The sequence below is a fragment of the Pieris brassicae genome, chromosome Z, assembly GCF_905147105.1.
Source record: "Pieris brassicae chromosome Z, ilPieBrab1.1, whole genome shotgun sequence".
Taxonomy (NCBI): domain Eukaryota; kingdom Metazoa; phylum Arthropoda; class Insecta; order Lepidoptera; family Pieridae; genus Pieris; species Pieris brassicae.
This window is the reverse complement of record NC_059680.1, coordinates 7,430,472-7,445,747: the sequence shown is the minus strand read 5'-3', so window position 1 is coordinate 7,445,747 and position 15,276 is coordinate 7,430,472. Positions and strand designations below refer to the sequence as shown.

At 34.0% G+C, this 15,276-nt stretch overlaps 2 protein-coding genes across 3 annotated transcripts in view; both read left to right on the top strand.

Annotated features, from left to right (window-relative positions):
• Window positions 1–1,468: 1,468 nt before the first annotated feature.
• On the top strand, window positions 1,469–5,516 carry LOC123718395. Its single transcript, XM_045674811.1, has 3 exons — window positions 1,469–1,600; window positions 3,298–4,804; window positions 5,194–5,516. Exons 2-3 carry the CDS (start codon window positions 3,313–3,315, stop codon window positions 5,238–5,240), a joined length of 1,539 nt encoding a protein of 512 aa, XP_045530767.1. The 5' UTR covers window positions 1,469–1,600; window positions 3,298–3,312; the 3' UTR covers window positions 5,241–5,516.
• A 1,716-nt stretch (window positions 5,517–7,232) lies between these two features.
• Window positions 7,233–15,276, top strand: part of LOC123718391 (coiled-coil domain-containing protein AGAP005037) — a 41,965-nt gene continuing 33,921 nt past the window's right edge. The window contains exons 1-5 of one of the 2 annotated variants that reach the window (XM_045674808.1): window positions 7,233–7,253; window positions 10,743–11,085; window positions 11,864–11,893; window positions 14,180–14,325; window positions 14,739–14,904. In XM_045674808.1, the coding sequence (XP_045530764.1) occupies window positions 10,983–11,085; window positions 11,864–11,893; window positions 14,180–14,325; window positions 14,739–14,904 (445 nt within the window). In that variant the 5' untranslated portion in view covers window positions 7,233–7,253; window positions 10,743–10,982. Of the gene's footprint in view, window positions 7,254–10,742; window positions 11,086–11,860; window positions 11,894–14,179; window positions 14,326–14,738; window positions 14,905–15,276 lie in introns of both variants that reach the window. The other variant, XM_045674807.1, reaches the window with a different exon arrangement.

The following is a 15,276-nucleotide window of genomic DNA, read 5'->3' as shown; positions in this document are numbered from 1 at the left end:
TAGATGTGCGTTCAATAATTTAAATAAAGTGATCAGGTTTCTTATCTCCAGAACTCTTCAGCGTCTTTAGAAAGAACGAAGTGAGGCTAATATTAATGGGTGTAAAGGATGTTGCTTGGGTATAGTCCTTTCTACCTGGTTTTAGAGTGAATTATAGATGTCGCTACAAAGTTATCTATCGTCTATATATAATAACCATATTCTGTAAAAATAAAGAAAGTTCTTTATTGTTATAGAATATATGGGCTGGACTGGCTGTTTATTCTTCATATTCATGATTGATATGTTACAACTTAGTTTTGTCTTTTATTAACATAGCTTTCACACGTTTGAAGAAAACACTTTTTTTACCGGAGTGAAGCTATGTATTATTATAATTATTTTTACTTCACAGCTTAAAAAAATAAAATTATGTAAAATAATTATAAGTTTACTATTATAATATGTATTATTAAGCTATGTAGCTTCAATCCGGTACAAAAGTGTTTTCTTTAAATATTACAACTTAGCATCATTCATTGCTATGCGGACGACAGCACTGGGGATACTTTTTACACTGGCCGGGCAGGTATTTCTTGGGCTGTTTCTGATGAATGCCGGAACAAACTTGTGTCTGAAGTCGAAACTTTTCTACGAGGAGTCTCGGACTGGGGTACACTAAATCTAGTCCAATTTAACACCAAGAAGACACAAACCTGTGCGTTTTCCGCTAAAAAAAACTCCCTTTGTCGCTACTCCCCTCTTCGAAGGCACTCCCCATAAAGCCTCAGCTAACATTGGAATACTGGGCGTTGGTGTAAAGAATGACGTTGAGTTTTGCGGTCATTTGGAAGGGAAGGATAAATTAGCCTCCAAAAAGCTTGGTGTGCTCAGCAAGGCGAGACAGTAGGTACTTCACCTCGGGCCACCCCTTGCAACTCTCGAAAACGTAGTTTCAGCCCAACATGGAGTACCGTTCTCATCTCTGGGTGGCAGCTCCCCAGTACCACCTCTTTCCACTTGACCGTATTCAACGAAGAGCGATTTGAATCGTCGACGACCAATCACTTTCCGTGCGGTTTGATCCTTTGGCGTTACGTAGAGATGTTGGGTCTCTCGTCGCGTTTACCATGGTGAGTTGTTCGGTCTTATACCTGCAGCTGAGTTTCACTATCGGACGTCAAGGCAAAATACCATCCGTATCACCTCGACGTCCGTCGTTCCACAACTGAGCGTTTTCTAAGGCATTTTTTGCCACGCACCACCGCAATGTGTGACCAGCTGCCCACTTTCCGAAACAATTCGACTTAGTGTCCTTCAAGAAACGAGCGTACCAATTCTTGAAAGGCTGGCAACGCACTCGGGAGCCTTCTGGCAATATAAGTGTCCATGGGCGGCGGCGGTATAACTTAACATCACTTGAACCGAATGTGAATCTTAAATCTGTCATCTATGGTACAGACGAGTGTGCATGCTATGCGCTGTGCGTGTTTAGTGTTTACATAACTTAATTTGGTTATATTTTTGTTTTGATGTTAAACTTATTTAAAACTTTTTATTTTATTTTATTAATCTAAGTGTAGTAATGTTTATATGAATTTTAAAATTAACGAAGAATCAGGTTAGTTTTATTTTTATGAACTTTAATACATATGGAAATATTATGTTTTCTCTTTTCTCAATTGGCCTTGAAAAGTTTAATTTTCTTAAGCTACTAATTTTAAGTTTAGAAATTTACAGTATATACTTGTATTATTATTTTTATTGCCCAGAGTTTTTAAATGCTAAACCCATAATGTTATATCATTGTAAGATCAAGAAGCATATTACGCGCCTTCATTGTAAGGTTAAAATTAATAATTTGTTGTTGATACTGTAAACAGTACAGAACTGTGTAATCTAATTTAAAACTTAACAGTAATATCATTTTGCTTAGACTTTATTTCACAAATTAGTATAAATATAAATAAACGTACTATTAACGTAGTTTGTCAATGACTCATACGAAACTTTTCATCGTCAAATGTGTCGTCATTATATCCTTGCTAAAATGCTTTTAAAGTACCTATTGTAACTATATGCTTGAATAAAGAGTATAAATAATACTTACAAAAGCTGTGAAAAAATGAAGTTATAAATTGTAGGAAGAAAGGAATGCTTTAAAAAAATACATATTTGTATATTTTGATTTACACTTTTATTGGTATTTTAAGCAGATAAGTAAAAATATGGAAAAAAAATCCTAGCAATGCTATCTACAGAGGAAAGGTGAAAAACAACAACTTGTTTTATTTCCCAGTTAGTTTAATTTTTTTTGCAATAAATACTAAAGACTTATCAATGTACTATGCACACAAAGTTGCACAAGTAGATTCTGGTGGTGGTATTTTCATAAAATAATTGGGTACATTCTTGAGACAAAATTCTTATTAACTGGGGTAGGTAGGTAGGCTTGCTGGAGTTTGGGTGGAGCAGTTTATAAGTGAAAGTAATATAGTATTGGTGTAATTAATGTACGGTTTAAGTTATAAAAAGACATGTTTTTGTGTACAAAAACCTGATCAACTTTAACATTGTGTCATTATATAATATATGTATAAATATGTAATACAAATGTAAATGTTTCTTGTCCTTATTCCTTGGGGATAGTTCCAAAGACTGATGGTCTTGTTGGGCGGTTTACATTTGCCATATATATATAGATTTTCCTTCTGTAGGAGTAGTCAACAAACTTGTAATGTATAGAGATAAGTCTATTCTCTAATATCTCCTTTACAAAATTAATAATATATTTATTTTATTATAAGAATGTTAACATATTTTTTTTAAACTACAAAATAACTAGCGAGGTGTGCATTTTGAAAATCATGGGTACTTAGAAATAATATATAAATATTCTGTACTGTTGATTGAACGCAGCGAACATAAAACAACAGGAAAATATTGAAATTTCAGAATGGCGCGGCGGCATGTACCTTTAGGTATTTAATAATAATAATCATAATCTTTATTTATTTTTCTTACAAAAACTTCGCACATAAACAAGTTACAGTTATTTATGTTTATAAATAAATAATTGTCTTTCTTCTATTGCGGGAATTGCTTGTTTGTGTGAGACTGATGCCAGCTAAAGTGCGGTAGTGTTATAGGTCAGTCAATGCGACTGAACACCTCGGCGATTCAGAGGGGAGTGATTGGGGGAGGGTATTTGTAACCAATATTTATTTTTTACAGTGGAAAATAATTTAAGGTTAGGTACCCTTTTCCCTACAAATTTGGCAAAATTCAAATAATTGTATTTATTTTGTATTGTTACAGGATTTTTGTCACACTATGGGTGATAATAAAAAAAGGAAGAGCAGCAGTTTTCGCAAAATATTTCCATTTTTCACAAAAAAATGTAAACCAAAACATGACGATATTCCTCATATTTCCAAGAGACCGAGTCACAATCAAGTCTGCAATCAATATTACAATCCACAGTCTGTGATAAAAGACAATAAAGAAAATGTTTCGGAGCAAACTGAAACTATATATGAAAATCTCTCGGTACCATGTACTGTAGCGCAAAGCTATAAAGATAAACAAAGTACGAAAGATTCTAAAATATGTATTCACAATAATGATAATTGGAATCAACATCAAGGTACTAATTACCCACAAGAACTGTCATTACAAAATAGTCATGATACAAATTCAAGTATTGATTTAAGGCAATATCCTGATACGTACTATCACTCTCTAGATAAGTTACCAAGTAACACACTTCATGTAGATGAAAAAGAAATATACAAAGCATCGCAATTTCAAACAAATCCAGAATCAGTTGGGGCTGAAATAAAACGTGTAAGCACCAAGTTCCTGATTTCGCCGAAAAAAGAAGCCGAGGTTCGTACTATTAAACCTACAAGGGCACGAAGTTTGTCCCTTAGTAAAAACCGACTTGCCCAGCAACCAAACCTATCAAAAACATACTACGAAAATCGTGATGTTGGTAAACCCTACCACTATTCTGCGCCAACATCTCCTATCGCGGTTGGTCATCGAATACCAAGTATGCCACTAACTCACTCGCCATATGAAAGTTTAAAAAAAAATATGCTGGAAGCAGAAGAGGGCCGAAAGTCGTTAAGTCGAATGAGCATTCAATCAAAATCTTCAGCCCCGCCAATCGAAGGCAATAAGGACGTTAAAGAAACCGCTCGCCTTAAAGTGGAAGCGTTCTACTGGCAAAAAATCAAAGAGTTAAAAGATCAAGAGGACGAGTATATATTGAAGCAAACACTGAACAATATGTCACCATCTCCGAATGCTAACACATATTCAAACTGCAGCTCTCCGAGTTCGTTTATGATGAATTCCAGAAGTTGTAGCTTACCACAAGATGTAAGGCGGCGAAATAATTTTATTATGTCAAATAATTATTTACATCTAAAACCACCATTCACTAGAGGTATTTCGGAGCGGCGAACTGACAGTTTTGTAAGAAAAATATCAAACAACGCAGAGTTTGATGACTACTATCATCAAAAAAGAACATCGACACCAATAATTCATGAAAATAAATTATACACAAATGCCGAAAGGGTACAGAAGTGTGTAAATAGCACTTCGCATCAAACAATAATGGCTGGCAGATTTAGTAATCAAACCATTACTGCGGGATGCCCTCGACCGCCCATTCGTACATCCAGTGTCAGAAGCTCTTCATCATCTCACAGAAATAATGGATTGGTGCAGACTGGTCGAAGCGCGCTTTATTTTGGATCGGAGAGCGGTTCAGACGCTGGTGAAATAAAATTGTTGCCGATGGATATCAATAAAGGTATATTTTTATTAATTGCTTCATTCGATAAAGTAAATTATGTATGTGTGTAATAAAATATAACCGTGCAAAATGCCTCTATGTGAAAACTATATAATGATATGCTGGAAAAATACTTACATACATCACTCGCGGAATCTTCGTCGTAGAATCTACCTAATGATTCGTACCCCAACTCTCAACAATAGTAGTAGAAAATTTACGTATTAGATACACATACATATTTTAAAAAACGCGATCTCTTATATGTTATACATTAGTCGTAACCTTAAGTTTAGGTGACCCTTGGTTAATTTAATAAACTGGATGAAATCAAATCATGGAGGAAAACATAATAGGCTATGTGACTGTAGACATATAGAAATTGTTATTTATAATTCTGTTAAAAGATCATTTCAAGAAGTCGCCAAAGAACATGCCTGTATTTTATGGATGAATGAATAGACATTATCAAAAACCGTCTTCGACGAAATTAAATTTTTAAGAGATCAATACAATAAAACAAGCAAAGACAAGCATGCGACGACATCGTGGATTCGACTATTCTGTGCGCGACTAAATCTATATATTTAACTAGGATTGTTTTGATAATTTAATGATTATTTAGAAGTTATTTTACTCCATAATGTTTTTTAAAGCCACGTTTTCTACAGAATGCTCACAAAATCATTTTATTTTTCATACATATGTATCGTAATAAATATCGTATTATTGGTTCACTTAGTATTATTAAATGAACATTGGGTTTTATTTATTTTCTTGAATTACACAGCACTAGTATTTTTTTTTAAATTCAGGAGCACTGATACAAAAATTGCCTAAAATTAACCAAAGCTGAAAGTAGTGTAACACTCCCGCGTAAAAACCAACCAGTTGGTATTTAAAACCGCGTAGTAAAACCATCATCTATAATTGTACTTTTCCATTAGTTGTCTTTTACAAAGAAGTTTCCTATTTAAAACATGCATGAATGACACTTACGTAAATAGTATAATAGATCATGTTGTCGTCGCACGAAATTACTTTATAAAAGTCCATTGACCAAAAAGGAACTGCCCAACAGCTAGGTTTTCCCTAGGAGGCAAGTTGTTGTAAACCCACTCCGAAATAGGTTCCTTATTAATAATATTTAGACAAATCCAACATTACAAATGCTCAAGTTTGACCGCTTTTATATTTTAAAACTTTGAAATTTCCTAAAGTTAAGTTTCATTGAAGTCAAATGATGTCAGGAACAATTTTATTCAAAATTGGTTGTGGTGGTGGTGTGTGTTAATACACGCTGTATTTGGCATTATTTGGATAAGGATAATTATTATGTTTATGAAAAAAGGTAATCTATTATTTATAAACAAATTTCTGTGAAACCTTTTTATATCGCGTCAACCTTTCTGAGAAACGAGTACGATATACACGGATTAAGTTAATATTATTTCGTATTGTCAACGTTTCTTTGATATTCAACAATACATGTTTATTATGTTCCTTTACTACTTTCATGATTTCATAAATTTGTACGGTCTACCAAGTAAACCAACTTCAACTTTATTATATTAGTATAGATTTATTTTGCTTGGATTTGTATGTTCCCTATTTTGATACTTGCGCTCGATTTTACGATTTTAGCAATAACTGCGTTCTCTCCACCTGTACCACGCAAGCGCTGTACTGAAAAATACTTGTACCGTCGATAAAGTAGGAAGCTTACAGCGCAAGGTCATTGACCTCGTGGATCAATAAGTACCAATGTTGCGCCTGTGCGGTAGGTACTGCACACGACGTAAAATAGGGCAAATTCTAACCTCAACACTTTATAAGTTTAAACATGCGTAGTATCAGTTTGGAACGGGGCTTCCAAGGGCGCAGTCGGCGCCCTATACGGCGCGTATCGTAGGGCAGTGCGCAAAAGTTATTTCATGTTTGTATATGATATCTTAGTATTGGTTCTTAATATTTTGCTTACCTTAATGTGAATGATATGAAGCGACGAGGATAAGCATAAGCGTGCGTTGTCCGCGGCAATAACGATGGCGAACACGTGATATATATTAGTATTACTCCAGTAGGAAGACGCCTATCATGGGCGGCGGTAGTAGTCATGCAGTTAGGATTCTGCGCTTTGCATTTCTGCTAAAATTCGTTATTTGATTGGGCAAAACAGTGGTCTGAGTGCATATAGAAAACAAATAACGCTATCTCACGATTCAGATAATTTAAGAACGTGGAAGGCCTCGTACTAGAATAGTTGATATGTTCGAAATCAGTGACGTGATTTGATAAATGAAATTCCTGAAATCGATCGCGTTATTAAAATGGAGGCTTATCTCTGGTTCATTTAATTAAAGCTTGGCAGTGAAAAATCGTGTGCCTTTTTTTTAATTGGTCACCTTTACTGGATGTCGTCGTTAAAAAATCGTTGCTAAAATCCTACAATAAACGAGTATTGTTTGTGAGTATGTAAATTTCATCATTTGATTCTATCACTATATTCGAGATGAAATTAGGGCCCACGCCTTAATTTCTAACACACACAACAACTGTAAACTGATGCTAAATAACTTATTGTATTAAAGGTTGTTAAGATCTGCCGTTTGAAAAATAAAATAGTTATTTAATAATTTAGAATTTGTAAATTTAGCTTTAATATAAATTGTACTTATAGCAAGTAGGTTTCCTTCATAATATTATGCAGATCGTTCAATAGTCTTAAATTATTTCGAAGTTTAGTGTAGTTGGTGCAGGGGTCGGAGTGTTTAAGTATTACTAAATTGTACTTTTTTTTTGAAACAAATAATTTCTATAGTTAATTGTTAATAAAGTGAGATGTAGCACATGATTCGTACTTCGAACGTCGGAGCTAACTACTTTGAGGTTCAATTGCGTGGGCGTGGCCCGAGGACTGTAAAATTTTCTTTCATGTATAGGAAAATAAATTAACTATATTTATTATATATAGTATATCAATTAATATTTACTTAATAAAACATAGCGTGTGGAACATGTTATTAAAAGCTTGTTTATACCATTACTAACAAAATAAGACGAAGTATTTTTTTCCTTTTATTCTAATACTAGACGACTGTTTTAGGTTAGATCCCGAATCTTTTCAGTCTCCAGCCGATGCCATTATAAGTATAATGTTTTATGAGAGATAAACTTTCCTATGCTTTATAATTCGGTGCTTATTTGTTCATCCATATTTGTTTTCATAGCAGACTTCAATTCCATATTATGCTTTTTAATTCAGTTCATTTAGATATATACATTATAAAAAATTACAATGTATAGAGTCCATCGACCGTAAGTTAACATCAATATGATAACTTGAATGCTTCCTAATGATTTTAATACATTGAAGTATGTCACTAAAATTAATAGTGACGCGTTCCAAGGATATTCCGATGCCCTCAATTTAAATATAATTGCATCAAATTTTATTACTAATTCATTTATTTATGCGATGATTAAGTACTATGAATATGAATAACATTAAACAATATATATCTTTGTATAAATAAGTAATATTGCAATAAGGCACATTACCCTTGACCGCGACTGATTAAGTTCATATTGGGAGATTGAGTACACTCTGTTATCGATTGTCTGAATTTGCGCATGCTCTGTTTATAATTTAACATCCTTAATATCTACCAACAGGCATAGATTAGGAAACGCAGTAGTAGAGACTAATGGTTGTATCAGCATAGCGATCACAGAAATTGTAAAGATTAAAATTAATAATAGCATCCATTAAATGGTCGCGAGAGCGATGCCAACTTAATAGAACACGAGGGGAAGAATGATAAGTATTTTAAAGATCATAAAATTTGTGAGGCTTATTTGTAGATATTTCTCCTTTGCATTTCTATCCTTAAATATTGATGCTCTGTTTCGTTATACTTTGTTGACGACCTATACAAAAACTATACTTTTTTTAGATTGCACTGTATACAAAAATGTTCCAATCAGTCGATTGGCTTTCAATTAAGAATTTTTTGATTACGGTAGCCGCCTTCCAACAAACGTTTCGCAATGTAGAAAATTCTATTTTTGAATACCTCGCCATTACCAAAGCGAACCCGAACCTCGAAATAACGAGAACAAACCATGTTGATGATTCAAACGATAATTAAACTAGCTGATATAACTTAACAATATGCTGTAATTTTATGTTATAAATTTTTTTTTCCCATACAACTTTAGGGGCCCAACAATTTTCTGATATCATAGATTAATATTTAATTTTAATGATTGCTTTGCGACTCACTTTTACATTCTGTATGAATTTAACAAAAAATACCTTAAATGTATTTTACTCGAATATTTTTATTTATTATCACTTCGTTGCACACAATATAAAATGAACATGATTAAATTAAAATGTGGGCAACTGGCGGCCTTATCGCTATCGAGCGATCTCTTCCAGGCAATCATTGTGAGAAGAGAAATTTTTTAAAATTAAATTTTCATTCATTATAACAATCACATGAATACGTTGTATTCACAATATGCATTACTCACTGAAAATAATATTTTTTCACGATTGATTTCATGGTTATTGATGTTCTGCCTTTATTCAAACTGCCTTTCTACTCTATAAATAAATGTCCCTCATGAAAAAAAACTATCTTCTTGCGAAAGTTTTTTCAGCTATTCCGTGGCGCTGTTTAAGGTTGCATATGGCTATATATTTAGTTAGCTTTATATTATATATTTATGGTTGTATATTTAGGCAGGCTGGAGATACCACCTTTGCCTGTATCGTATTTTCACTAAGTAAAGTGCAGGCAAACGCAAAGGCAAAGTCTTTCTAGAAAAATAAGTTTCACTTAAAATAATAAAAAGATAGTATAATAATTCTATATGAATTTTTCGAAATTCCTGACTTAGGACGTTACAGATCAAAATTAACAATTATTATGAGTTTTTGTTCCTAAAAAGTTGGCGTCCTATATACATACAGTTTTAAGTAGTACTTCAAAAAAAGTGTAAAAATTCGTAGATATTTAAATTACCTGATCAGACTTGAGGTTATTCAGTTATGGATAGAAGTTGGGGCATAAAGCACATAAATAAAATAAAAATATAGAAAACCCGAAAATGACTAATATTTATAATTTGTACACAGCAAAATAGAAATTGAATTTTTGGTACTGAGACATCTGACATTGGTACTGTCAATTTGCAATTTCTCTCACTGTTCTTTTTTAAACAAGCTTTAGAAAAGTTTGACGTAATTTAATTTATATTCTACTATACCTTGACCTCCATGCCAGCAGCATTGTTGTCATGAACTTTTCGTCCAAAGCAGCTTTAGTCTGTTTAAAACAATTGTATGACATTTATTGTTTCACTCCTCGCTGCCGGTCTTTCAAAGAGATTGTAAAAATAATATTTAGTTTTCTTTATATCAACGAATTTCCACCTCGAACTATTCTAAATTTATATATTAAGAAATTATTTAGGCGAAACATAATCTAACCAAAAAATTACTGAAAAACATATTTCTTTTCAAATTAATCGTAACAATTATTGTAGTTAATGAAAATTTAATACATTTTTTTCCTCTTCTCACAATGATTGCCTGGAAGAGAGTGCTCGAAAGCGATAAGGCTGCCGGTTGCCCTCCTTTTAATTTAATTATTTTCACTTTTTATATTATGTGCAACGAAGTGTTAATAAATAATGTTAATAATAAAAAATATATGAAAATATTCGAGTAAAATACGTTTTAGGACGGTGAATAAGTTAGGCGCCGCGTTTATCGCGTGCCAACTTATGTCCGCCGTTATGCCATCTTCTCCGGGGGCCTTTCTCGGGTTGAAACTGAGAGCGGCGGTTTCGAGTTCAGTCATTGTGAATGCGGTATCGTAGAGTAAGTTATGTCCCTCTTTGTTTACTGTGTTTGCTCTTCTTCTTATCAATTTGTGGTCTTCAGTTTCATCCTCACTAGTGTCTTCCGGGAAGAAAGTTCTTGTCAAGGACTCCGCTGACTCCCGTTCGCTAAGTTAAAATGATGAAATTTAAATAATAACACTTATTAAATTTCGTAGTCGACACAAGGTGCCCTCTTTTGGATAGTGCTATTATTTATTAAATTGTGCTGAATTGTAACGTAAAATGTCAGAAATTCGGCTTAGTTTATAGTGAAAATGTGTAACAATCTGTGGAATTGCATATGAAGAAAACGACGATGCTGAGTCGTTGGAAAAGTAAAGACAAGTCGGAGAAGTCCGGCAAAACATCTAGTGGCAAGAAGAAACGTAAAGGACGTGATAATGGTATGTGTTTGTCCGTACACGAAAATATGCGTAATTAAATGTCGGTTCTGTGGATTATCATTTTCAAGTTTTGCGATGTTGCCTTCTCTTTCTAATGTACGAAATTTATTTATTTAATAGACTCCACGAACCTCCTTTCGCCTTTATGTTATTTTAACATAGCCTACGTTTTTAGCATGCTACCGCATAAAGGCTTTTCTCTTTTCTGAGTTAAACCTAATTTCTAATTTGATTTTATATATTTTTTTTTTAAATTTCCTCTCCATAAATATTCCTCAGAGCGTCAAGCTTTGCGCGTAGCAACATATTTCTCACTTAATTCCTATTTATCAAGATTTATCTTTGTTATAAAATCGCCGTAACTGCCATATTAGTTAGGTTATTTTAAGTACTAATTTTTCAGTCATATATTATATTACTAACAAATCACTGTGAGTATTTATACACACACGGTATTTTTACTGTGTAGGCACATGCAATAAACTGCAATGTCGTTCTAGCTTCCTGCAATATATTTTTAAATAGGAAACACAGTGAAAACAGTTCAATAAAAAACTTATCACTTTCCTTTTCTAATTGAAGAACATTTATTTTTCTTAGTTAATAAAATGCAATGCCAATACTGAAATTTATACTATATTTATTTTCCCCATGAATGAGTACGAAAAAAATAATCTTGATAAGTACTTAGAAATGTTTGTAGTTGTTTCAGATTAATTTTATTTAAAAATCCATTTTTTTAGATACATTTTTGATTTCATAACCTTTGTTCCAGAAGATGACTGGCAAGCAGATGGCAGAATTGATGGTGAGAATTGTTTTCGTTAGTTTACGGAATTAATTAATCAGTTGAAAGGAACTAAGATTCTTATCTTTTTAATCCTGCGTGGAAAACTAATTGTGAATCAAGTGTGTTGTGAGTTGTGAAATCCTATATTAACCCATTTTGTGAATACGGAAATCGTACTTACACCAAGTCACGGCTCTGAATTTTACCCCAACGCCATCCAACACTGCTTCTATTTAGGGATCCTGTGGGCCAACCAAAATAAACAGGATTTGCTCATAAGCTACGATTATTTATATTTGCTTGAAACAATGTCCCATGTCAAAATTGTTTACAAAAAACGTTTATTTCGTCCCTGTTTGTACTGTTCTCCATAGACAATTAATGTTACTTACGCAGCAAGTTCATTTACCCCAGGAATACCGAATGATTTTATCTTCGGCTTGCTTGAACAATCAACAATTAAATTATTGAATAAGGACTACTTTATTCACTAGAATGTTTTCTTAGCATTCAAAGCACTTGGTTTTAACGACTATTTCTGTGTTTCATACACGTAGCATTCACGAAATTTATTAGGTAATACTTATACCTTTTATGCTTTTCTATGCAGTAGTTTTTGACTTTATTGCAAACATACAGGAGTAGGACATTAATTTGTAACGTGTGAAGTGATACAGTTCACGCCACTATATGCACTTATTAACACGGCATGACCATACGGTTAACAAACAAGTTGAGCGTTTACACTTTTCAATTAATTATTTTTCGTTCCCCAATAAATTTGAAATAAAGCTTTCCTTCCGGATCACATTTTAGATGGTCTTCCATAGTTTAAGCTTTTCCCCAGCTTCAGATATAGTTAAATATTCCTATTGGTTGTTTATAGGGCCAAACAGCAACGAAATTGTCTAAATACGTAACACTGAAAATATTTAGAAAATGAAAAACGGCTTAATTTAGAAAGTTACCAGTACTTTTATTGTTTTTTGAAGTAATTTCCGTTCCTCTCTACATATCGTCGCATTCGATGGAACCACTGTGAAAAGCAGAATTCGTCCTTAAGGGTCTCTTTTATGGCATTTTCGTACGCTTTCACCGCATCTTCAAGGCTCGTAAAGCGAATACGTCGGAATAAATGAAAGTCGCAGGGCGTCATGTCAGAACTGTATGGCAGATGACTCATTATCTCAACACCTGCCATAGACAAATATTCAACAGTCTGTTTTGCGGAGTGCGCTGAAGCATTGTCGTGCAGTGAAGGAGGATCCTGCTTCGCGGGCGCTGCTGTCGAATTTTTGCCCGGACAACAGTCAAACAGCGATTGACATCCCAGTCTGCAGCAACTGTCCTTCCATCTTCTAGCACAACTGTCGCGAAATGACCTTTCCGACCAAAGAATGAGGCAATCATCTTTTTTCCTCGACTTCTTACTTTCTTTACCTTAGTTGGCCGATCTTCGAAAGGAAACACCTACTGAGCTTATTGTCATTTGGTTTTGGGTTCGTAGCAATATATTCAGCTTTCATCACCTTTGACGATGTCAAATACACCATTAGACTCACCGCCGTTGAACTTATCTAACATTAGGCAACACCAGTTCATGCGAAGGTGTTTCTGTATAATATATATGTCGTCGGTTAAAGTATAGGGAATGACATGACATGACATGAATGACAAATGAATGCAATATCTGGTACAAAGCTTCCTGACGATTAAATGATCGTATAATATTTTTTGAGCTTGACTCATACCAATACCTAGGCTTGCCCGTATCTGCTGATAGGATACTCTCTTATCTTCCTCTATCATGCGTCGCACAGCACTGATTTTATCTTCAGTAGTCGCTGTTAAAGGATCACGCGTCCACGCTTAAACTTGTTAAACCAATTGAAAATAGTGGCACGAGATGGGGCTTCAATAAGAAATGCCAATTGCAGCCCATCATAGCTTTGTTGTTAAGTAAGCCCACAACGAAAGTCATAATAAATCATTGTCGGAAAATTTTCTCGCGTTAGGTTCACGTGTAACAACAGTATTAGATTTGCCGTCAATTCACAAAAACAAATGACAAATGAATGCAATATACTACATTAGGTTACCAAAGAGTTCTAAAATTGAAATCTAAAAAAAATTTTCATTAGCAATGTTTCTGAGTGGCCAGTTCTAAACATTTTCAGTGTTAGATATCATGTAGGTAGATTACACAATTAAAAATAATGTACCATTTATTTGTTGCTGAATGAATGCAGGTTATTGTCTTCACTTCACATACGAATATATAATTTATTATTTTTATATTAACAGGTGGGTTATCTGATGGAGAAGCAACTCGTTCAGCCCCGCGAAGCCGGTCTTCACGTCGTGATGATCCGAGACGCCACACACTCGCTGGAAATCATCTATACCTCCATTCTCATCATCCTGGAGATCTTAACAATTCTGAGCTTGAAGTAAGTGCAGTAATACACAGTATAATTTATATGTAGTACTAATATGTGTGGAAATGCACCAGGTGCAGGTTTACCGAGGAGCCGCTTGTCTTTAGCGAAGTACTCAGTCGAGTTGATCAGATAAAATGGAACTGCTACCTAAAAAAACACGTTATAGTAAAAGTGTAACGAGGCTCTAGCACACTTCTTTTCATTATTAAATGCCTTGTAATGTGTGTTTATTATAATACCAACCCGACAGAAAAGATTTGGTAGGATTAGGTAGGTAGATAGGTAAGATTAGGTTGACCGAGCAATATTTTAAACTAATTACTCGGCAGAGTACCGAAAGTGCCGAGTGGGTACCGAATAATACCCTTCAATATTCGCAACTGTAGTGTAGAATCAGAATTAAGGTTGTATATTTTTTGCAGCCACCATTACCAAGGGGCTATCTCCCGCAAACGTTGTATTACGACGATGATCCCGGTGTTATGTCAGAGGTTGAGACCTCCTCCACTGGGTTTAGACGCGGAGGAAAGCAAAGATCATCATTACCAGTGGTTCGCACACCTAGTAAGACACTCGAAAGACCTTTAGGTAAGTCATATATAATTAAGTATATATTTGTTTTTCCGGCATGTACGAGCACGATAAACTTATTTTATAAGGATCTTTTCAATGTTCCTATTTGACAAAGTTCTAATAAAAAATAAAAACTATCCACATTGAACCAAATTCAGTGGTAAGAGAGTTCAAAGTAGTCTCGAAATTTTACGACCTCGGAATCTACTGACAGACAAAATGGCGTAGGTTTATAGGCTGTTAAGTATTTGTTTAATTAAGATTCCAATTTTAAACCTGTGTTATTCGTAGACACTGGAAAACAATTTCATATTAGTTTATTGAGTAGGCCACGGTTCGAATTTAATGGTAAGAAACAATGTTTGAAATTTCAACATTTGGCTTCGT

Excerpts from the sequence above, each read along its gene's own strand:
- LOC123718395 (XM_045674811.1), top strand. The coding sequence starts at position 3,313 with ATGGGTGATAATAAAAAAAGGAAGAGCAGCAGTTTTCGCAAAATATTT. Across the intron at positions 4,805-5,193 it reads GCCGATGGATATCAATAAAG|ATCATTTCAAGAAGTCGCCA; the intron begins GTATATTTTTAT and ends TTCTGTTAAAAG.